We start from the raw sequence: 23,958 nt of genomic DNA on the forward strand, positions 1-23,958 counted from the left end.
CTTGTGAGGATGACAATGATGAAGGCCAAGGCAGTCAAGCCCATGACAGAAATAGGGAACCGAACCTCCAGTTTTTATGTATGAACAGATGGTTGAGGGTTTTGGCTCCTACCTGAACTAAGTATTTTATGTAAAGTTAAAATTAGTGGAAAAAAACACAGAAATACAAGAAGTAGAGAGGTGGTGTTCATAGGTTCAATGTCCAACCTGAAATCGGATGGCAGAGGGGAAGAAGTTGTTCCTGAATGGCTGAGTGTGTACCTTCAGGCTACAGTACCTCCTTGTTAACAATGAGAAAAGGGCATGTCCTGGGTGGTGGGATCCTTCCAAAGGCACCGCTCCTTGAAGATGTCTTGGACACCACAGGGGCCAGTACCCATGATGGAGCTGACTAAATTTACAAGTTTCTGCAACTTACTTCTGTCCTGTGCAGTAGCCTCCACCGCGCGCCCCCACCCCGTCCACACCAGAGGGTGATGCAGCCAGTCAGACTCTCTGCACGGTACATTTGCAGAAGTTTTCCAGTGTTTCAGTTGACAAACCAAATCTCCTCAAACTCCTAATGAAATATAGCCACCGTCTTGCCTTCTTCACAGCTGCATCGATGAAGATGACATCAAGGAATCTACTTGTGGATCCTCAAAGCCAAATTTTACGGATGGCCTAAAAGCAGACGCTATCATAATGGTGACGCTGACGAAATTGGATTGGAGTGAAGCCAGCGTCTCATACAGTGAGCTAATACAAGCAGCCAACCAAGTAGCAGGAGATATTGAAATCCAAAGGAGGTCTAAATTACAGGTGGGGTTGTTATCTGTTAATTGACAGACAACACCCATTAGCCTACAGAAACAGCAGGACTGGAATTCACAGTGTGCATCGCTGCAACCTCGGTCTGAGCCACACTGCCGAGACAGACACTCTGTGGGGCTTCACAACCTGGGCCCCCTGGACCCCTTGCTTAATAGTTTTGGTCCATGGCATAAAAAAGGTTGGGAACCCCTAACGTGGTAAAAGAAGGCATTGGACAAAAAATTGTTGGCATAAAAGAGCAGGATGGACAATAGGGACAAACTCAAGTTCAACCATCTGACCCAGAAACACCAGGAGATCTTGATCTGACGACACGGATTTAACGAGCAGTTTCAGATGTATCTTTGACAAGTGGATTACATCATGTACTCAGACATCCGGTAATATTGGACAGCTTTTCGAGATGGGTGAAGCAATTCCAGTAAGGAAAAAAAAACACTGCCACAAACACAGCAAAAACTCTGAGCAAGGACTATATTCCTTGATGGGGATTGTCATGTCACATTGACGCCGAAGAAGGAACACATTTCACTGGGAGTGTTTGTCAGGGATGATGTCAATGGACGGATGCTGAATTGTCCCTCCATGGTTCACATCATCAACGGTTAACAGGGGAAGTAGAACAAAGAATGGATTCATCAAACAATGACTGACTAAGTATCACGAGGAAGTACCATGAGCTATGACAACTTCCTAAGCAGCACAGCAACTCCAAACAAGAAAACTAGATTAAGTTCATCCAAGGTAGTAACAGAGCGATTCACGCCATTAACAGGAGCTTTTGATCTCAGAGAGGCTGAAATAAATAACGAGTAATGAGTCCTCATAAAAGGTCTCAGGCTTTGATTCCTTCTTCCTTTCCACAGATGCTGCCTGACCTGCTGAGTTCCTCCAGCATTTTGTGTGTGTGTTACTCTACATATCGTGATATTTAGATAAGTTAACTATTGTATGAAATTAACCCAAAGTGTACAGTCTGCTTTCTGCAGCTTGGAGTGAACCGACGAAAGGTGGATACATCTTGGTTCCAGATGAATGGGTCCTGATCAAAAAACCACACAAGGAGCCACAGGGTGCTTGATGGGAAGGTCCTTATAGAACATAGAACATAGAATAGTGCAGCACAGTACAGGCCCTTCGGCCCACAATGTTGTGCCGACCCTCAAACCCTGCCTTCCAAATAACCCCCCACCTTAAATTCCTCCATATACCTGTCTAGTAGTCTCTTAAACTTCACTAGTGTATCTGCCTCCACCACTGACTCAGGCAGTGCATTCCACGCACCAACCACTCTCTGAGTAAAAAACCTTCCTCTAATATCCCCCTTGAACTTCCCACCCCTTACCTTAAAGCCATGTCCTCTTGTATTCAGCAGTGGTGCCCTGGGGAAGAGGTGCTGGCTATCCACTCTATCTATTCCTCTTATTATCTTGTACACCTCTATCATGTCTCCTCTCATCCTCCTTCTCTCCAAAGAGTAAAGCCCTAGCTCCCTTAATCTCTAATCATAATCCATACTCTCTAAACCAGGCAGCATCCTGGTAAATCTCCTCTGTACCCTTTCCAAAGCTTCCACATCCTTCTATAGTGAGGTGACCAGAACTGGACACAGTACTCCAAGTGTGGCCTAACCAGAGTTTTATAGAGTTGCATCATTACCTCGCAACTCTTAAACTCTATCCTTCAACTTATGAAAGCTAACAACCCATAAGGTTTCTTAACTATCCATCTACCTGTGAGGCAACTTTCAGGGATCTGTGGACATGTACCCTGAGATCCCTCTGCTCCTCCACACTACCAAGTATCCTGCCATTTACTTTGTGCTCTGACTTGGAGTTTGTCCTTCCAAAGTGTACCACCTCACACTTCTCCGGGTTGAATTCCATCTGCCACTTCTCAGCCCACTTCTGCATCCTATCAATGTCTCTCTGCGATCTTTGACAATCCTCTACACCATCTACAACACCACCAACCTTTGTGTCATCTGCAAACTTGCCAACCCACACTTCTACCCCCACATCCAGGTCGTTAATGAAAATCACGAAAAATAGAGATCCCAGACTAGTCACAATCCTCCAATCTGAATGTACTCCCTCCACCATGACCCTCTGCCTTTTGCAGGCAAGCTAATTCTGAATCCACCTGGCCAAACTTCCCTGGATCCCATGCCTTCTGACTTTCTGAATAAGCCTCCCGTGTGGAACCTTGTCAAATGCCTTACTAAAATCCATTTAGATTACATCCACTGCACTACCCTCATCTATAGGCCTGGTCACCTCCTCAAAGAACTCTATCAGGCTTGTTAGACACGATCTGCCCTTCACAAAGCCATGCTGACTATCCCTGATCAGACCACGATTCTCTAAATGCCCATAGATCCTATCTCTAAGAATCCTTTCCAACAGCTTTCCCACCACAGACGTAAGGCTCACTGGTCTATAATTACCTGGACTATCCCTACTACCTTTTTTGAACAAGGGGACAACATTTGCCTCCCTCCAATCCTCCGGTACCATTCCTGTGGACAATGAGGACATAAAGATCCTAGCCAGAGGCTCAGCAATCTCTTCCCTCGCCTCGTGGAGCAGCCTGGGGAATATTCCGTCAGGTCCTGGGGACTTATCCATCCTAATGTATTTTAACAACTCCAACATCTCTTCTCCCTTAATATCAACATGCTCCAGAACATCAATCTCACTCATATTGTCCTCACCTTCATTAAGTTCCCTCTCATTGGTGAATACGAAGAGAAGTATTTATTGAGGACCTCGCTCACTTCCACAGCCTCCAGGCACATCTTCCCAACTTTATCTCTAATCGGTCCTACCTTCACTCCTGTCATCCTTTTGTTCTTCACATAATTGAAGCATGCCTTGGGGTTTTCCTTTACCCTACTCACCAAGGCCTTCTCATGCCCCCTTCTTGCTCTTCTCAGCCCCTTCTTAAGCTCCTTTCTTGCTACCCTATATTCCTCAATAGACCCATCTGATCCTTACTTCCTAAACCTCATGTATGCTGCCTTCTTCCACCTGACTAGATTGTCTACTTCACTTGTCACCCATGGTTCCTTCACCCTACCGTTCTTTATCTTCCTCACCGGGACAAATTTATCCCTTACATCCTGCAAGAGATCTCTAAACATCGACCACATGTCCATAGTACATTTCCCTGCAAAAATATCATCCCAATTCACACCCGCAAGTTCTAGCCTTATAGCCCATAATTTGCCTTTCCCAATTAAAAATTTTCCTGTCCTCTCTGATTCTATCCTTTTCCATGATAATGCTAAAGGCCAGGGAGCAGTGGTCACTGTCCCCCAGATGCTCACCCACTGAGAGATCTGTGACCTGACCCGGTTCATTACCTAGTACTAGATCTAGTATGGCATTCCCCCTGGTCGGCCTGTCCACATACTGTGACAGGAATCCATCCCGGACACACTTAACAAACTCTGCTCCATCTAAACCCTTGGAACTAATCAGGTGTCAATTAATATCAGGGAAGTTAAAGTCACCCATGATAACAACCCTGTTATTTTTGCACCTTTCCAAAATCTGCCTCCCAATCTGCTCCTCGGTATCTCTGTTGCTACCGGGGGGCCTAGAGTATACTCCCCAATAGAGTAACTGCTCCCTTTCTGTTCCTGACCTCCACCCATACTGACTCAAAAGAGGATCCTGCTACATTACCCACCCTTTCTGTAGCTGTAATAATATCCCTGACCAGTAATGCCACCCCTCATCCCCTCCCCCCCCATCCCTTTTAAAGCACTGAAATCCAGGAATATTGAGAATCCATTCCTGCCCTGGTGCTGTTGATTACTAACTTGCTGGCGAAAGTAAAAGTTAGGGGATACACGTTAGCCACTAGCCACTGCAAGCAAGCTCATGTGGTCAATCACTAATACAACAAACACTGAGGTTTACATGCCAGTAACCTCTGATTCAGAGCCTACGCTGCTGCGGGGATGGGGGGGGGGCACTGCGCAAATTACGATCCAGCCAGAAGACTTTGAATGGAGTTCATAACTACTAGACATTAAGTTTATTCTGATTGTTTATTGTTGTTACATTTTTACCAATTTTATACTTAACATAGGTCCCACAAGTTTTTCTGCCTCTGGATCTTCAGATGTAATGGTCCGAAATGTGTGATTTAGAATCAGCGGGGGGCGGGGAGTAATATGTTGGATTGGGGTGCAAAATTGTTATTTTCCTTATAGCTTAACTTATGCTTGTTTGCCGTAGAGTTATAGAAAAGTACAGCACACAAAACAAGACTTTCGGCCCATCTAGTTTGTGCCAAAGCATTTAAACTGCCTAGCCTCGTCGACCCGTACCCAGAGAATAGCCCTCCATTCCCCTGCCATCTATGTACCTACTCAAACTTCTCTTAAATCGAGTCCACTGGCACCACTTGTGCTGGCAGCTCGTTCCACACTCTCAGGTTCCTCTGAGTGAAAAGTTTCCCCTCATGTTCCCCTTAAACTTTTCACCTTTCACCCTCAACCTATGACCTCTAGTTGTCGTCCCACCCAACTTCAGTGGCAAAAGACCGGTTGTATTTACCCCATCTGTACCCCTCATAATTTTGTGTACCTCTATTAAATCTCCTCTCAATCTTCTACGTTCCGAGGAATAAAGTCCAAACCTATTTAGTTGTTACTTATAACTCAGGTCCTCAGCAACATCCTTGTAAGTTTTCTCTGTATTCTTTCAACCTTATTTACATTTTTATATAAACTATGAGTTTTCCAGTGGTTACAGCTGCTGCTGGCAACTTCTTGGTTTCAATGGTGGGGTGTCACATTGCTTAAATCTGACCATCTCATTGGGTGATTGTTATCAATGGAATCTCACTGATCGGTTGTCTGGTATGAGACCACCCTATTTCTAAGTCTCTCTGCTTTCGTTTGTTGCTTTTGCCTTGTTTCTTCTTCCTCTCCTCTTTTGCTCTTGTAACACTTAATAAAATGATTGTAAGCATCAAGTTTATGCCTCATTACTAACTTCTGAACCTCCAAACGGACCACAACTTTGTCATGGTGTTTTGGAGGATTGCGTGCCTTGATAATCCGGAGAGCTATGTTGGCTGGAGTCAGGGCATTTTGCTTTGGCCCTTGGTAGGGTCACCCATGCCAAAGAGGTCAAAGGGTAGAGGGCAGACAAAGAGTGGTCCACCAGCCCTCCAGGTTTGGGGGTTCAGCCCAGAGCTAACAACCCTGACTGGTCAAACAAAATTGGTATGGGAACAGCAATGAAGAATCCTTCTGCAACTGTGTGTGACAGTGTTCCCGAGTATCCACCGGGCCTACCCCTCATCACTCCTCCATTCCTCTGATCCCTCAGCCTCCCCTAACCCCGCAGTCCCTGAACATCCCAACCCCCCCTCTCCCTCCTGAGACCTCCCACTCTTCACACTCCTCCGACCCCAGCCCCAACCCTTGCCGTGTCTTCACCATCCCCTCTCTGAGGCAGAACGTTCTGTCCTTAGCAAGGGCCTCACTTTTGTCCCCTTCCGTCCACACCTCAGTGAGTTCCGTGCCCGCCATGACACTGAACTCTTCTTCCATCGCCTACATCTCTGAGCCTACTTCTTTGGCAAGGATTCCCCTCCCCCCACTGATGACCCCTTCTCCCATCTTCACCCTCCTCCTCCTCCTGGACACCCCGCCTGGGCCTTCTACCTGCACTCGATCTTTTTATCTCCAACTGTCGCCGAGACATTAGGGTCTTTTGGCTCTTCCCACTTTCTTCAGACCAAGGGTGTAGCTATGGGCACTCCACTTGCATGGGCCCCAGCTATGCCTGCCCCTTCGTTGGTTATGTGGAACAGTCTATGCTCCAAACCTATTCTGGTACTGCTCCCCAACTTTTCCTTTGGTACATTGACGACTACATTGGTGCTGCTTCCTGCACCCACGCTGAGCTCGTCAATTTCATCGACTTTACTTCAAACTTCCACCCAGCCCTGAAACTCACTTGGTCTATCTCGGACACTTCTCTCCCCTTTCTCATTCTCTCGGTCTCCATCTCTGGAGACAGACTGTCCACTGACATCTTCTATAAGCCTACTGACTCTCATAACTACCTCAAATATACCTCTTCCCACCTCGCCACATGCAAAAATGCCATTCCCTATTCCCAGCTCCGCCGTCTCTGCTGCATCTGCTCCGAGGATGAGGCTTTCTGTTCCAGGACATCTCAAATGTCCTCTTTCTTTAAGGAGTGTGGTTTCCCTTCTGCCATCAATGATTATCCTCACCCGTATCTCCTCCATTTCCTGCACTTCGGCCCTCACCCCATCCTCCCGCCACGACAACAGGGACAGAGTTCCCCTTGTCCTCACCTACCACCCCACCATCCTCCAGATCCAGCACATTATCCTCTGCAACTTCCGCCACCTCCAACAGGACCCCACCACTAAGCACATCTTTCCCTCTCCACCCCTGTCCGCTTTCCACAGGGATCGTTCCCTCCGTGACTCCCTGATCCAAACGTCCCTCCCCACTGATCTCCCACCCGGCACTTATCCCTGTAAGTGTAAGTGCTACACCTGTCCCTACACCTCCTCACTTGCCACCATTCAGGGCCCCAAACAGTCCTTCCAAGTGAGGCAACACTTCACTTGTGAGTCTGTTGGGGTCATCTATTGCATCCGGTGCTCCCGGTGCGGCCTCCTCTACATCGGTGAAACCCGACGCAGATTGGGGGACTGCTTCGTCGAGCACCTCCACTCCATCCGCCACAACAGACAGGATCTCCCGGTTGCCACCCACTTCAACTCTGCTTCCCATTTGGATATGTCCATACATGGCCTCCTCTACTGCCATGATGAGGCTAAACTCAGGTTGGAGGAGCAACACCTCATATACCGTCTAGGTAGTCTCCAGCCCCTTATGAACATCGAATTCTCCAACTTCCGGTAATTTCCTCCCCCTCCCTTCCCCTATCCCAGTTTCATTCTGCCCCCTCCCCCAGCTGCCTATCACCTCCCTCATGGTTCCGCCTCCTTCTACTACCCATTGTGTTTTCACCTATTCTTTCTTCACCTTTCCTGCCTATCACCTCCCTGCTCCCCTCCCCCACCCCCTTATCTTTCCCCTAACTGGTTTTTCACCTGGAACCTACCAGCCTTCTCCTTCCCACCCTCCCCCAACCTTAGGGCCTCTGCCCCTTCCCTCTTCAGTCCTGACAGAGGGTTCTGGCCCGAAACGTTGACTGATCATTTCCACGGATGCTGCCCGATCTGCTGAGTTCCTCCAGCGTGCAGTGAGTGGGCCTCACGTAGCTTCTGAAAGGAGGCTACTGACACAACGAAGGAAGCCCGGAACACCACCAGAGATGGAGGACCTTCATTGCTGCCCTAAACGCCAGCGGTGTAACAGACAGTGAGTTAGTTGGCTACTGAAGAACTTTCAGATCGCAAAAGCATCGGGATCCAACAAGCCACACCCCTTCAACGGTTCAGTTCCCGAGCAGCCAACACAAGCCTAATCAATACCTCAGCAGGGCAACCCTTTCCACTTGGCGCGATGAATTTTTAACACCTGTTCTTTCTTGTAAAAACAGGGTATAATTTGTGTTTAATTTATGTGAATGCAGCTTACCTTATGCACAAGGCCGGATTTAGTGGGGCCGGGGTCCCTGGGCTGGAGGCCCTGATGGGCCCCTGCCGACACGGTAAAATGCTGCTGTACCAAGCAAAAAAAGGCAAGAACAAGAGCAAAGTTCGTACTGGTCTAAATATCAAAGCTGTGGACCAAGACATTGGTTTAGGCTGTAAACTTACAGGCCTTAAGAGGGAGGACAGAAAGGAATGCAGATTCTTAGTTTGAAGGACAGCATCTAAAGCACTCAAAAATTGACCTAGGCTTAGTTGGCTTAGTAAATTTATGAGGGAGACGAAGCTTGATGTACCCAATCTTAAATCTTTATTTAGCTATTGCGGCAAGGCCTTATTTCTCAAACTATGCCAAAGCATTTTTATCTCGATATTTTTCTCAACTGTGTGTTCTGAGAAAGTGAAACACAAATGAGAGACAAAAAGGCCAAGAGAGATGGCACTATGGCAAACTAGGAAACTTGACAATACTCCAACAATCCTTTTGAAAAATGAGATCCAGCGCATACTAACCTATTGCTGTGCTGTGTGGCTTGCAGAGTAAAGACCATTTATTACTTACTAGGTTTGTAAACAGTCAACTATTAGCCTATTGCCCCAAAAACAGGAACAGCACTGACACACAAGCCTAGATATTTTCAAAGTCAGTTGCTTGTTTTTCACGCTCTCCTATGCGCTCAGCGCCATGTTTCCAGTTGCTAAAGCCAGTTTCGAAGATGGACTGACAGCTACCATCACTGAAGATGCGACATGCAAAACAAAACACACAGCTGGTGGGAGGGGAATATAAGAGTCATTGCCTTGATATGTACTCATCATTTACGAGCTTGTGTTTGAAGTGAAATTTGGAGAAAAAACATCTCTGCTGTTTGTATACTCGTTCCAAAGCTTTGATATCCACATCCTTATTCTGGCAGGACTCCGGCCCTTTCTCAGCCCAGTACGCTCGGACTGAATCATCCAATGTTTCCTTTCCCCAGCGAGCAGGATCAGTGCTGTAAGGATCCTCAGTAGCGGTAACATTAATGGTGGCCCGACTTGGTTGTTCGCAGGCCTCTGTGGTTGGGAATCCCAAAGTCATGCTCTCTGCCTCTTCAACGTTAGCTGCTGACTGTGGCAAGGACAGTGGTCCTGTGCTAGCGCTAGCTGTTGAACAAGTCTCCGTTTGTCCACCGGTCTCAGACTGTGAGAAGAGCGATGGTACTGCTGCATCACCGAGAACGGTTTAAAAAATTCTGTCAATTTCAATGTCTTTTTTAATGCTTCTTTCTCACGGTCCTCTTTTTCTTGTTTCTTTTCTGTGCTCCACTCTCGTATCTTTTTTTGTCCGCCATGATGATAGCTACCTATTTTGGGCCCCTCTGCAGCTCGGGCCCCTGGGCCGCAGACCAGCCTAGCCGTGCCTGAAGTCCGGCCCTGCTTATGCAGCATAACTGTGAAGCTGCTGCAGGTAGGTTTTACACTGCACCTGTGCAGACCTGCACTTGTCAACATACCTGACGTTCCACATTGCTGAACATGAAACCTTCTCCTCGAAAGGTACAGGGAATGCCAGCAACGTCCAAGGACAGGGTAAGAATTGGTGTTTCAGGACTGGGAATGTTAGGTCAAATCCAGAAAGTATCAGCAGCACCATTTCCATCCCCACGGAGGCTGCCTAACCTGCTGAGTGTTTCTGACATCCTCTGACTTTGCTTTGGGAATGAAGCCCCTTCCTGTTTTCCATCTCCCATCTCCTATCCTATCCACTCTTTCCCCTCCACTCTCCCTCCCCTCCTCTCTATTCTCCATCACCCCTTCTTGCCACACATCTCCTTCCTCATTATTCTCCATCTCCCCTCCCCTCTCCCCTCCACTCTCCCTCACATCACCTCATTCTCCCTCCATTAGAACAGAACAGTACAGGGCCATAACGTTGTGCTGACCTTCTAACCTACTCCAAGATCAATCTAACCCTCCCCTCCTACATAGCCCTCTGTTTTTCTTTCATCCATGTGCCTATCTAGGAGTCTCTTAAAGATAGATAGATAGATATACTTTATTGATCCTGAGGGAAATTGGGTTTCATTACAGCCGCACCAACCAAGAATAAAGCATAAATATAGCAATACAAAAACCACAAACAATCAGACAACAAAATGCAAACTATGCCAGATGGAAAATAAGTCCAGGACCAGTCTATTGGCTCAGGGTGTCTGACCCTCCACAGGAGGAGCTGCGCGTTCGATGGCCACAGGCAGGAACGGCCTCTTGGGCCGCCCAGTATTGTATCTCGGTGGAATATGGCTGAAGTCCAACAATAAAAAGTTCAATATCCAGTCTACAAACACGTTCCTCGATCGTAATATGACCTGGACTGCACCATCTGTTGTTAACCAGAACAGAAAGCACCCAACTCTTTTACGCTTACCGCTGTCAGTGCACTTCCGGTCAGCCTGAACAGTCTGGAAGCCGTCCATGGAAAAGTTTTGATCGGGTATGTCCTCGTGCAGCCCCGTTCCAGTGAAACACATAACATTGCACTCCCGAAATGTTCTCTGACGCCTGCGTGAACTCGTTAACTGTTCCTAATGTATCTGCCTCTACCACCACCCCTGGCAGTGCGTTCCATGCCCCCACGATTCTGTGTAAAAACTTACGTCTGACAATACCCATACACTTTGTTGGCCAAGAAGAAGAAGAATGGTGGCAGACATTTTGTGAGACTGTCCTTGCAGCCACCATTTTGTGAACTGTTTGAACTGATATCTTGCTCTGGGATAATTTAATCATAGCACTGGAATGTGGACACAAGAGAATTTTCTGATAATGACCTACTAAACTTGAGGCCATTCTCAGACAAGCAGCTATTATGTAAAATGGTAGGTTTGTAGGAGGAGTGTTCTGTCATCTCACTAAACTCAGTGCCTGGTTCACCTGCTTTGAACCACTCGTTGAAAAGGACAAAAAGCGCAAGACTGAGGGCAAAGCCATAGGACAGAGCCAATAAGGAAGTGGCCCATATCAGTCATAGAGTAATAGAAAGGTTCAGCACGGAAACAAGCCCTTCAGCCCATCTAGTCCACGCTGACTCCCATCGATGTACACCGGGAGCATAGCTCTCCATTCCCCTGACCATCCATGTACCTATCCAACCTTCTCTTCAACATTGAAATTGAGTTTGCATGCACCACTTGTGCTGGCCATTTGCTCCACAGCTCACAACCCTCTGAGTGAAGATGTTTCTCCTCATGGTCTCCTTAAACTTTTCACCTTTCACCCCTGACCCATGTCGTCTCATCCAACCTCAGTGGAAAAAGGCTGATTACATTTACAGTATCTATACCCCTCATCATTTTGTATACCTCTACCGAATCTCCTCTCAATCCTCCATTTTACAAGGAATAAAGTCCTAACTCCTCGGTCCTCCAGACCCAGCAACATCCTTGTGAATTTTCCCTGCCGATGTGATATGCACCTTCTTTGTAGAGACTGAGATTGAAATGCAACAATTGAACTGTTTTAAAAGTAAGGAGCTTCGAATGCAAAGCAGCGACAACAGTGCGGAGACCAACAATCACAGACGTAGAGGACCCCACCAACACGTGGAGATTAGACCGAGACCACGAGGAATACCCGGCCAGCATGGATTTCTTTTCCGGGTATTACATTTTCTATCCTTTGGCTGTTCGTGGAAGGTTAGGGAAACTCGGTAGCTGTCCACGCAGATATTTGGTTGTGTAAATTCACGTGCTTTCAGTTGAAACAATAAAGATACTTGTCAGTAAATACAGATTCTCTCTCCGTGCCTAATGTTCATTATTACTGAGGGTTAATCTTCATAACATCTTTTCTCCAATCACCTTAATGCCCTCTCACATTAGCCATTTCTGCCCCGGGTGTTTACTACACCTCTCACCCCCCGTTACTCCAAGGTCCTCACTCACTTAACAATTCCTCACGAAACATACTCTCCTGGTAAATCTCCTCTGTACCGTCTCTAAGGCACCAGCACACGTACGTACGTGTGTGTGCGTGTGTGTGTGTGAGTGTGTGTGTGTATATGTGTGTGTGTATGTGTGTGAGTGTGTGTGTGCGTGAGAGAGAGAGAGAGAGAATTCTGTGTCCCTCTCCTCTCTTCTTCCAACACTTCTCTCCTCTTCCCTCCCACACCTTTCCCTCCATCCCTCCTTCTCTCTCTCCCCCTCCCTCTCTCTCTGTCCCTCCCTGCCCCTCTCCCTCACCCCAGGGTCCTTACCGGTATTCAGAGACCCGAGGTCCGGGTCCGCATTCGGGTCAAACACGCGGATCTCTGTGATGTCCTGCTCACGTTCGGCCAGAAGGCGCACCAGGTGGCGGCCGAGGAAGCCGGAGCCACCGGTCACCATGTACACCAGACCCGGCTCCGCTCGCATCCTGCCCCGGTTCAATCAGCCACTATGACTGATTGCAGTGGCGGCAGGAGCCCGTCCCAAGGGAGGGGAAGGGGCGGGGAAAGGAGGGGCTCCCTCTTCCTCTACCTCTCCCCGTTCCTATCTGGTTCCTCCCTCTCCGTGTTTGACAGCGCACACTCGGCAGAGAGCAGCAACCGGTTGAACAACACAGGCATTGGCGTCAGTGGCCTCGAGTCGAGGCCTTGAACTGTCCCAGCGGCTGATGGGGTGGGCCTGGGCACAGAGCCAGGCTGTGAGGGAGCACCGGCGGGAAATGGAGGGGTTCGTAAGGGGGGCAGGTAGGAGGATAAAGTGGACAGGGGTGGTAACCCCCAGGGGCTCAGTGCTAATTTTTTAGGTGCCGGAGCTGACAAAATGCTTGCCATTTCCTATATCTCCTCTCTATATATGTTACACCCAATTTGTTTACCTGCTCATTTCATGTCCTTGCCCCATTCATGTAATGAGCAGGTACACAAATTGGGTGTGACGTATATATATGAATAGGCTTATTCAGAAAGTCAGAAGGCATGGGATCCAGGGAAGTTTGGCCAGGTGGATTCAGAATTGGCTTGCCTGCAGAAGTCAGAGGGTCGTGGTGGAGGGAGTACATTCAGGTTGGAGGGTTGTGACTAGTGGTGTCCCACAAGGATCTGTTCTGGGACCTCTACTCTTCGTGATTTTTATTAACGACCTGGATGTGTGGGTAGAAGGGTGGGTTGGCAAGTTTGCAGACGACACAAAGGTTGGTGGTGTTGGTTAAAAGTTTGAGAGAGCCATGATTTTCAAGGGATATTGGAAACTTGGTTTGGAAAAGGAGAGATATCTACAACAAATATAGGCAGCATGGAGTAAATGAGGTGCTTGAGGAATATAAAGAATGTAAAAAGAATCTTAAGAAAGGAATTAGAAAAGCTAAAAGAAGATATGAGGTTGCTTTGGCAAGTAAGGTGAAAATAAATCCCAAGGGTTTCTACAGTTATATTAATAGCAAAGGGATAGTGAGGGATAAAATTGGTCCCTTAGAGAATCAGAGTGGACAGCTATGTGAGGAGCCAAAAGAGATGGGGGAGATTCTGAACAATTTCTTTTCTTCGGTATTCACTAAGGAGAAAGATATTGAATTCTGTAAGATAAGGGAAACAGGTAGGTAAGTAATGGAAACTATGATGATTAAAGAAGAGGAAGTACTGGTGCTTTTAAGGAATATAAAAGTGGATAAGTCTCCGGGTCCTGACAGGATATTCCCTTGGACCTTGAGGGAAGTTAGTGGGGAAATAGCAGGGGCTCTGACAGAAATATTTCAAATGTCATTAGAAATGGGGATGGTGCTGGAGGATTGGCATATTGGGCATGTTGTTCAATTGTTTAAAAAGGGTTCTAAGAGTAAACCTAGCAATTATCGGCCAGTGAGTTTGACGTCAGTGGTGGGTAAATTGATGGAAAGTATTCTTAGAGATGGAATATATAATTATCTGGATAGACAGGGTCTGATTAGGAACAGTCAACATGGATTTGTGCGTGGAAGGTCATGTTTGACAAATTTTATTGAATTTTTTGAAAAGATTATTAGGAAAGTTGACTAGGGTAAAGCGGTGGATGTTGTCTATATGGACTTCAGTAAGGCCTTTGACAAGGTTTCACACGGAAGGTCTGTCTGTCTGTATCTTGTTTTACGGCGGTTGGCATCCAGCTTAATGGTGCATTACCGCCACCCTCTGCTCCAGAATGTGCACTAGACATACATTCTAAATCCCTTCACCCAATCACACACACACACACACACACAAACCTACACTTCACCCTCCCATCTTTGACCATCCTAGTATCCTATTCCTGTTTATTCATCATATTCTATAAAAAAAACCCTGTACCCCTTAAAAACGCTAAAAATACCCGGACTTGTGCTCTCTCACCCATGCCCAGCAACCCTTTTAATGTGAATTCCTGCATCCCCAACTCCCTTAATTTATTTCTCATCATCTCTCTCTGTATCCCATACTTCCTGCAACACAAAACTACATGTTCTACTGACTCCTCTTCCTGACATTCCTCACACAATCCTGTCTGGTGTTTCCCTATCATTTTCAATGTTTTGTTTAATGCACAATGCCCCAGCCTTAACCTAGTCCACACAATTTCCTCTCTCCTGTTTCCATTACAACACGGAAGGTTGGTTAGGAAGGTTCAACCTTTAGGTATTAATATTGAAGTAATAAAATGGATTCAGCGGTGGCTGGATGGGAGACGCCAGAGAGTAGTAGGGGATAACTGTGTGTCAGATTGGAGGCCGGTGACTAGTGGTGTGCCTCAGGTATCTGTACTGGGTCCAATGTTGTTTGTCATATACATTAATGATCTGGATGATGGGGTGGCAAATTGGATTAGTAAGTATGCAAGTGATACTAAGATAGGTGGAATTGTGGGTAATGAAGTAGGTTTTCAAAGCTTGCAGAGAGATTTAGGCCAGTTAGAAGAGTGGGCTGAAAGATGGCAGATGGAGTTTAATACTGATAAATGTGAGGTGCTACGTTTTAGTCGGACTAATCAAAATAGGACATACATGGTAAATGGTAGGGCATTGAAGAATGTAGTAGAACAGAGGGATCTAGGAATAATGGTGCATAGTTCCCTGAAGGTGGAATCTCATGTGGATAGGGTGGTGATGAAAGCTTTTGGTATACTGGCCTTTATAAATCAGAGCATTGAGTATAGCAGTCGGGATGTAATGTTGAAATTGTACAAGGCATTGGTGAGACCAAATTTGGAGTATTGTGTACAGTTTTGGTCACTGAATTATAGGAAAGTTGTCAACAAAATAGAGAGAGTAAGAGAAGATTTACTAGAATGTTACCTGGGTTTTATCACCTAAGTTACAGAGAAAGGTTGAACAAGTTGGGCCTTTATTCTTTGGAACGTAGAAGGTTGAGGGGGGACTTGATAGAGGTATTTAAAATTATGAGGGGGATCGATAGAGTTGATGTGGATAGGCTTTTTCCATTGAGAGTGGGGGAGATTCAAACAAGAGGACATGAGTTGAGAGTTAGGGGACAAAAGTTTAGGGATAACATGAGGGGGAACTTGTTTACTCAGAGAGTGGTAGCTGTGTGGAACGAGCTTCCAGCTGAAGTGGTTGAGGCAGGTTCGATGTTGTCATTTGAAGTTAAATTGGACAGCTATATGGACAGGAAAGGAATGGAGGGTTATGGGCTGAGTGCAGGTTGGTGGGACGAGGTGACAGTAAGAGTTCAGCACGGACTAGAAGGGCCGAGATGGCCTGTTTCCGTGCTGTAATTGTTATATGGTTATATGGTTATTAGGGCAGTCTTAATGCTCAGGCTTGTTGATTCATCAATGAGAATAGAAAATTTGCCATTTATCTGCTTGATATGCCTGAAAATTTTCTTTTTCATATTAATGGCTATGTGATTATGTAGCAGTAGTGCAGGAATGCAGTCCAATTCCAATGTCAATCCTATTTTTTTTGTGAAGTTCCAATAAGCCAAAGTGATCAGAGTACGGTCTGTCATTTTGAGCTAAATAATATGCAGAACGAAAATTCGAACAAATTGCCTTTGGATGCGAAGCATTCATGGTGTCAGATAATCCTTCTTCTTCTTCACTAGCTATATTTTCAACACTTAGAGCAGCAGTGTGAGCTTTTGATAGTTTGTGATCAACAATTTTTTTCTGAGAGACTTCAAGCGTGTACAGTACTTCGATCAGCTCCATAATAGGATACTTGGTACATCTGCCCTGCCGATTCTCCCGTGATCTTTACGTTCTGGAGGCTGTAGCGCTTTACATAGCTAGCCAGCCATCCCTCACTAGCCTTAAACTCCTTCCTCGCGCTCTCCTCAACCCCCTCACAGTAGTGCTCACAGAGGCTAAGTGCTTTTTCACGCATAATTTTGCCATCAACAGGGATATGCTTCTGTGACATGTCCTCCAGCCACACACTTAATGCTTTCTCAGTCTTTGCAAGCACTTTGTCACAAACCAGAGAGACCACTTTTGCCGTTGCAGGGGTAGCACTAACACCTCCACGAATTTCAGCTTCTTTCTGCTTTATTGTGCGAATGCTCGATTCGTCCTTACCGACCCTTACGGCCCACTTCGGCAAGCAACATGCCACTTTTCAAAAGATCTAAGATTTTTATTTTCTCTGCGAACAACGCTCAAACAACGAGTGCTGGCGAGAGACCGAGGATCTGTGAAATGGCGGGAGGCTAGAGCACGGTACGCTGGGACAACGGGTCGAGCAAGGAGGAATTCCACAAAACAGTCACAGCTCCAGGATTTCACCAAAAACGATCAAATATCCTAATGTTATTAGTGGCATTTTCCCCACCAGCCACCACCCCCTCTTCCCAACCCCTGTTTCCGTAAAATTCCCTCTATTTAATAAGCGGCCACTGTTAAATTCCCCGTTGTTTATTTTGACTTTTTTTCACAGAGGTGCCGGAGTGAGCTCCAGCAGCTCTGCACCCCCTGGTTACCCCATCCAGGAGCCGAAATCAGTGATAGCACTTGCTCATCGAATCAGAATCAGGTTTATTACCATTGACGTCTGCCCTGAAGTTTGATTTGCGACAAAATTATAAAAATTACTACAAGTTGCCACAAAATGTGTAAAAGAGGAGCAGTGATGAAGTGTTCATGGGATGTTCAGAAACCTGGCGGTGGAGGGGAAGCGACTGTTCCTGGATGTGTGTCTTCAGGCTCTCGTACCCGCAGACCGCTGCTAGCAACGGAAAGGGGGCATGTTCTGGCTGGTGAGAGTCCTTCACGATGGATGCCGCCTCCTTCTGCCACTGGATCTTCAGATTCCCTCAACGGTGAGGAGGCTTGTGCTTGTGTTGGCATTGGCCGAGTCTACAACCGGCTGCAGCCTCTTATGATCCAGTGGCTGGAATCCTCCCCACCGTCCATCTGTAGGCATTTGCTAAAGTCTTGATGAGATAGTTTGTGATCAACAATGAGGAAATTTGCTAAAATCTCCTCAAACTCCTAATGAAGGACGTAGAGCTGCCGGCACACCCTCTTCCTGGTGTTGGGCGCAGGATAGACCCTCTGAGATGTTGGCGTGCAGGAGCTTGAAGCTGCCGACTCCCGCCGCTGCGGACCCCTAGACGAGGACTGGTGTGTGTTCCCCCAGCTTCCCCTTCCTGAAGTTCACAATCACTCCCTTGGACTTAGATGGCATTGAGCACAAAGTTGTTACTGCGACATTCCTCAACCAGCTGATCTTCCTCACTCCCGATGCTGCTCGTCACCATCTGAAATTTTCTCGGCAGTAGTTGTGTCATCGGAAAAGTTGCAGATGTGACGGGGTCCTGAATTACTCCTATAAACTGTGTTTGATTACCCCTATGAACTGTGCTTTTGAAAAGAGAGAGAGAGTTATTTAACACAAACACCTTGTTTAAAAGAGGGAGAGAGACGAAGACTGCTCACAGTTGTTTATACTTTCTCCAAGGACATTGCCTGCTTGTACATTCTTACACAGACAGAGAAGGGAGGAGCTGTTTGAGAGACAGTTGGTACTCAGTACGGTGAGATAAATAGAAGGTCAGATGATAGACCAGAGAGACATGACTTTGGACACTGATTGAGCTTTGTGGTGCCCACAGAAAAGGTGGGTTTTGGAGGATCGATAGTGGCTCTCGCGGTGTGGAGAAGGTGTGACCGGTGGAGAGTTATTTGTGTGTCCAACCCTCGCCTGGGTTGATAACTCCACCACAGAAGAACAGTCCACTTTGTTGTGGTCACAGGCAGTGACTTTTAAAGGATTTCGGAGGACAACAGGAAGATCGACGGCATCAACTCAACCGAAGACTCAAATCTCTCCCTCTCTCTCTCTCCATCACTACTCAACTCAATACCACGAACTGAACTGAACTTTACTCATCATCGTAAGACTGTATCTGTTTACCCCTAGACTTGAAGAAGCTTGGTTTTCATATATATTCCACACTTACTTATATATAATCATTACTAACCTGTTTGATTTATCTGCAGTTATATTACTGTATTGCGTAGTTACTAATAAATATCATTAGTTAATATCAATACCGGACTCCAAAGTGTTTTCCATCTCTGCTGGTTCTTTAACCTGTCACGGGGTACGTGACACAGATGTGACTGAGCTGTGCCTAATCCCACAGTTATGTGTGTGGAGACTAGAGCAGTGGGCTAGGCATGGTCAATGATCATTGCCAATGTGGCAGATGGCTTATTACTGGCACTCTTTCATTCCTCTCCTCCTCCCTCCCTCTCCTTTACCCCACTTCACTTTGGATTTTCTCCCTCTCTCCCTCCCTCTCTCCCCCTCCCCCTCCCCCCTCCCCCTCTCTTCTGATCATCCTTCTCTTCCGTTAGGCCATTCTCCCTCCTTCTCTCTCTCTTTCACCCACCCACCCCGGGCATTCTATCTTCTCCCTTCTCAAAAAATTTCAACAGATTTGCCCGACAGGACTTTCCCTTGAGGAAACTGTGCTGACTTTGACCCTTTTTACCCGGTGCCTCCAAGTACCCTGAGACCTTACCCTTAATGATAGAGTTCAACGATTTTCCAACCAGTGAAGTCAGGCAAACTGGCCTATAATTTCCCGTCACCAGTCACAACCTCACCATCGAACCGGCGGACAAGCGGGGTGCTGGTGTAGTCTGGCAGACTGACCCCTGCCTTGCCAGGCAGCAACTTTCAGACACATCCTCTTGCTTCTCCCTTGAAAAGGGCCCCACTCTGGACCATCGGAAAAGTGTCTCTCTGATCTCATCGACTCTGGACAACTCCCATCTCATAGTTCCCTTACCCACCCCTGCTTCTACCTCCTATCCACAATCCACAAATTCGGCTGTCTGAGTAGGCCTGCTCCTGCCCCACTGAACTTGTGCCTGCACGCCTTGACTCCATCTTATCCCCCTTGGTTCAGTCCCCTCCCACCCGCATCTACAACACTCCACAAGCTCTGAAACTCCTCAACAACTTTCAGTTCCCTGGCCCCGATCACTCATTTTTCACCTTGGATGTCCAGTCCCTACTCACTTATATCCTCCATCAAGAAGGCCTTAAACTCTCCACTTATTTCTCAATAAACAGACTTGATCAGTTCCCCTCCACACCACCACCCTCCTCCATCTGGTAGGACAGGTCCTCACCATGAAATATTTCTCCTTCAGCTTCGCCCAGTCTCTCCAGACTCGTAGCCTGGGCACTCGTATGAACCCCAGCAGAATAGTCCATGTTCCAAGCTTTTCCTAGTTATATTCCCCAACTCTTTCTGCGCTACATCGACGACTGCATTGGTGAGCTTCATGCACCCAACCTGAGCGTGCCAATTTCACCAACTTCTACCTTGCCCTTAAATTAACTTCGTCCATCTCTGACACCTCCCTCCCCTCTCTTGATCTCCCTGACTCCATCTCTGGAGGCACACTGTGAACCAACATCTCTTGTAACCCTTCCTGGTCCCATGGCTATCTCGACTGTGCCTATTTCCACCCTGTCTCCCATAAAAAACGCTGTTCCCTTTTCTCAGTTCCTTCATCACCACTGCATCTCTTCCCAGGATGAGGCTTTCCTTTCCTGGACAGCAGAGATGTCCATCCTCTTCAAATAATGGGGTTTCTCTTGCACCACCATCGATGGCTGCCCTCACCTGCATCTCCTTCATTTCCCAGACATCCACGTTCACCCCATCTTCCAGCCGCCTTTACGGGGATAAAGTTCCTCTTGTCCTTGCCTACCACTCCATGAGCTCTGCTTTCATCACACCATTCCATCATCTTAAATGGGACCCCACCACCAAACACATCTTTACTACACCCCCACCCCCACCACTTTCTGCAGAGATCACTCTCTTTGTCTATTCATTCCTCCCCACTAATATCCCTCCTGGCACTGATCCCTGCAGGCGACCCCTCCACCCCCACCTCCATTCAGGACCCAAACAGTCCTTCTGGGTGAGGGAACATCTTACCTGCGAATGTGCTGGGCTCATCTAAAGTGTCCGGTGCTCTTGATGCAGCCTCCTCCACATTGGTGAGACCCGTCATTGGCAGATTGTTTCCTCGAGCACCTCCACTCTGGGCAACATTAGGGCACATGGTACTGGGGGCAGAGTACTGACATGGATTGAAAATTGGGTGGCTGACAGAAAACAAAGAGTAGCGATTAACGGGTCCCTTTCGGAATGGCAGGCGGTGACCAGTGGGGTACCGCAGGGTTCAGTGCTGGGACCGCAGCTGTTTACAATATATATTAATGATTTAGATGAGGGAATTAAAAGTAACATTAGCAAATTTGCCGATGACACAAAGCTGGGTGGCAGTGTGAATTGTGAGGAGGATGTTATGAGAATGCAGGGTGACTTGGACAGGCTGGGTGAGTGGGCAGATGCAATTTAATGTGGATAAATGCGAGGTTATCCACTTTGGTGGTAAGAACAGGAAGGCAGATTATTATCTAAATGGAGTCAAGTTAGGAAAAGAGGAAGCACAATGAGATCTAGGTGTTCTTGTACATCAGTCACTGAAAGCAAGCATGCAGGTACAGCAGGCAGTGAAGAAAGCTAATGGCATGCTGGCCTTCATAAAGAGGGGAATTGAGTATAAGAGCAAAGAGGTCCTTCTGCAGCTGTAGAGGGCCCTGGTGAGACCACTCCTGGAATACCGTGTGCAGTTTTGGTCTCCAAATTTGAGGAAGGACATTCTTGCTATCGAGAGAGTGCAGCGTAGGTTCACAAGGTTAATTGCCGGGATGGTGGGGCTGTCATATGTCAAAAGATTGGAGTGACTGGGCTTGTATACTCTGGAATTTAGAAGGCTGAGAGGGGATCTTATTGAAACATATAAGATTATTAAGGGATTGGACACGCTGGAAGCAGGAAGCATGTTCCCACTGATGGGTGAGTCCAAAACCAGAGGCCACAGTTTAAAAATAAGGGGTAGACCATTTAGAACGGAGTTGAGGAAAAATTTTTTCACCCAGAGAGTGGTGGATATATGGAATGCTCTGCCCCAGAAGGCTGTGGAGGCCAAGTCTCTGGATGCTTTCAAAAAAGAGATGGATAGAGCTCTTAAAGATAGCAGAATCAAAGGTTATGGGGATAAGGCAGGAACTGGATACTGATTGTGGATGATCAGCCATGATCACAGTGAATGGCGGTGCTGGCTCGAAGGGCCGAATGCCCTACTCCTGCACCTGTTGTCTATTGTCTATCTGCAAAATGTGGATTTCCCCGTTGGACAACCATTTTGATTCCTGTCCCCATTCCCATTCCGACGTGTCGGTTCTCTTCTGCATGATGAGGCCACTCTCAGGTTTGAGGAACAACACCTCATAATCCACCTGGGTCGCCCCCAACCTGATGGGATGAACACTGATCTCTCTTTCCGGTAATTTTTTTCCTCCCTCTCTACGTTACCTCTTCCATTCCCCACTCTGGCCTTTTACCCCTTCTCTTCACCTGCCTGTCACCTCCCCTCCTTCTTCCCTTTCTCCCATGGTCCACTCTCTTCTCCCATCAGATCCCTTTTCTCCAGCCCTTTGCTTTTTTTTCCATCTATCACCTCGCAGTTTCTTACTTCATCCCCTCACCCCCCACCCCACCCCACCTTCCTATCGTGGCACCTTCCCCCTTCACTTTCCAGTCCCAAGGACGGGTCTCGGCCCGAAACGTCGACTGTTAATTCACCTCCACAGATGCTGCCTGACCTGCCGAGTTCCTCCAGCGCTTTGTGTGTGACATGTGGGCAGGAGCGCGTCTACTTAAAAAAAAACACTATAAATTTCAGTAAGAGATACGTGGCACAAGCGAATTCGCGGCACGCAAGAGAATTCTTAGAAGTCTTTTTCCGCAAACAGTTCTGTGAACAGACTCGTGGGCCTCGATCCTATTTATGAACAGATGTGGGCAAAATTCCAGAGCAAACCACACACAGGTTGACCCCTTAGCTAGTAATCAGTGACAACAACCCCACATGCCAACGGAGTTCCTGGAAATTGGCAAGTATGTAAAGGACAAGCTCTCGGAGGACACACCGCAGCCAATGATGTCTCCTTTTATGGGGAGAAAAATGAATCGCCAAGATCAGAGATCAACTCAACCCAACCACTAACCACTTCAGCTCCGTATTTCCCGAATATATACATCAAATTAAATAAGCGGTGGCGGAAAAAAAGAGCAAAAAAAGGGGAGGTAGTGTCCATGGGTTCATTGCCCGTTCAGAAACCTAGAGAGCTGGTGCAGGGATAACAACTTGATGCTTAATGTCACCAAAACCAAGGAGATGATCGTCGATTTCAGACGGTCTCAGCCTGAGCACACACCCCTCAGCATCAGCGGCTCCACAGTGGAGAGAATGGAAAACATCAAGTTCTTTGGGGTGCAGATCTTGGACAATCTCACCTGGTCCAGGAACACCACTGGGATTGTGAAACGGGCCCAGCAGAGATTGCACTTTCTGAGGAAGCTTAAACAAGCATCACTCCCCACTAACATCTTAACTACATTCTACAGAGGCGTGGTTGAGAGTGTGCTGACCTTTTGCATCAGAACCTGGTACTCCAGCTGCAGTGCTGTCGACAAAAAAGCCTTGCAGAGGGTGGTTAGGGGAGCAGAGAAGGTTATTGGGGTCTCCCTACCTTCTGTCCAAGACCTCTTTCAGAGTCGATGCCTCCAGAAGACACGGTACATCATTAAAGACCCCTCACACCCTCTCCATGAACTGTTTGTTCTTCTGCCATCAGGCAAACGTTACAGGAGCATCAAAACTAAAACCACAAGGCTACTAAAAACAGCTTCCTCCCACAGGCAGTCAGACTGCTAAATAGCTGCTCCACCTGACTCTGCTTTGGACACTTTTAACTTGCACTGGACACTTATAACTTGATTTTAACTGACATGTGGCTGTTGTGTTTTACTATTTATTGTTATGTTTATTATTTAGTGCTGCGTTTGTTATGTTATGATTGCACTGCCCCTGGGAAACGCTGTCTCATTCTGCCCTGCAGAGCTGATGTATGGTTAGAATGACAATAAAGTTTTTTGAATTCTTGAATCTTTGAAGGAGCTGTTCCTCCAACATCGAGTGTTTGTCTTCT

General features: G+C 47.0%; 1 protein-coding gene across 4 annotated transcripts in view; it reads right to left on the reverse strand.

Moving 5' to 3' along the window:
• The window catches only part of LOC140204743 (3 beta-hydroxysteroid dehydrogenase type 7-like), a 63,820-nt gene extending 50,982 nt beyond the window's left edge, over positions 1 to 12,838 (reverse strand). For all 4 annotated transcript variants that reach the window (XM_072271499.1, XM_072271498.1, XM_072271497.1 and 1 more), the window contains exon 1: positions 12,674 to 12,838. In XM_072271499.1, coding sequence (XP_072127600.1) covers positions 12,674 to 12,830 — 157 coding nt within the window. In that variant the 5' untranslated portion in view covers positions 12,831 to 12,838. The remainder of the gene's footprint in view (positions 1 to 12,673) is intronic.
• Positions 12,839 to 23,958: the final 11,120 nt, after the last annotated feature.

This window comes from Mobula birostris, chromosome 11 (genome assembly GCF_030028105.1).
Source record: "Mobula birostris isolate sMobBir1 chromosome 11, sMobBir1.hap1, whole genome shotgun sequence".
Lineage (NCBI taxonomy): Eukaryota > Metazoa > Chordata > Chondrichthyes > Myliobatiformes > Myliobatidae > Mobula > Mobula birostris.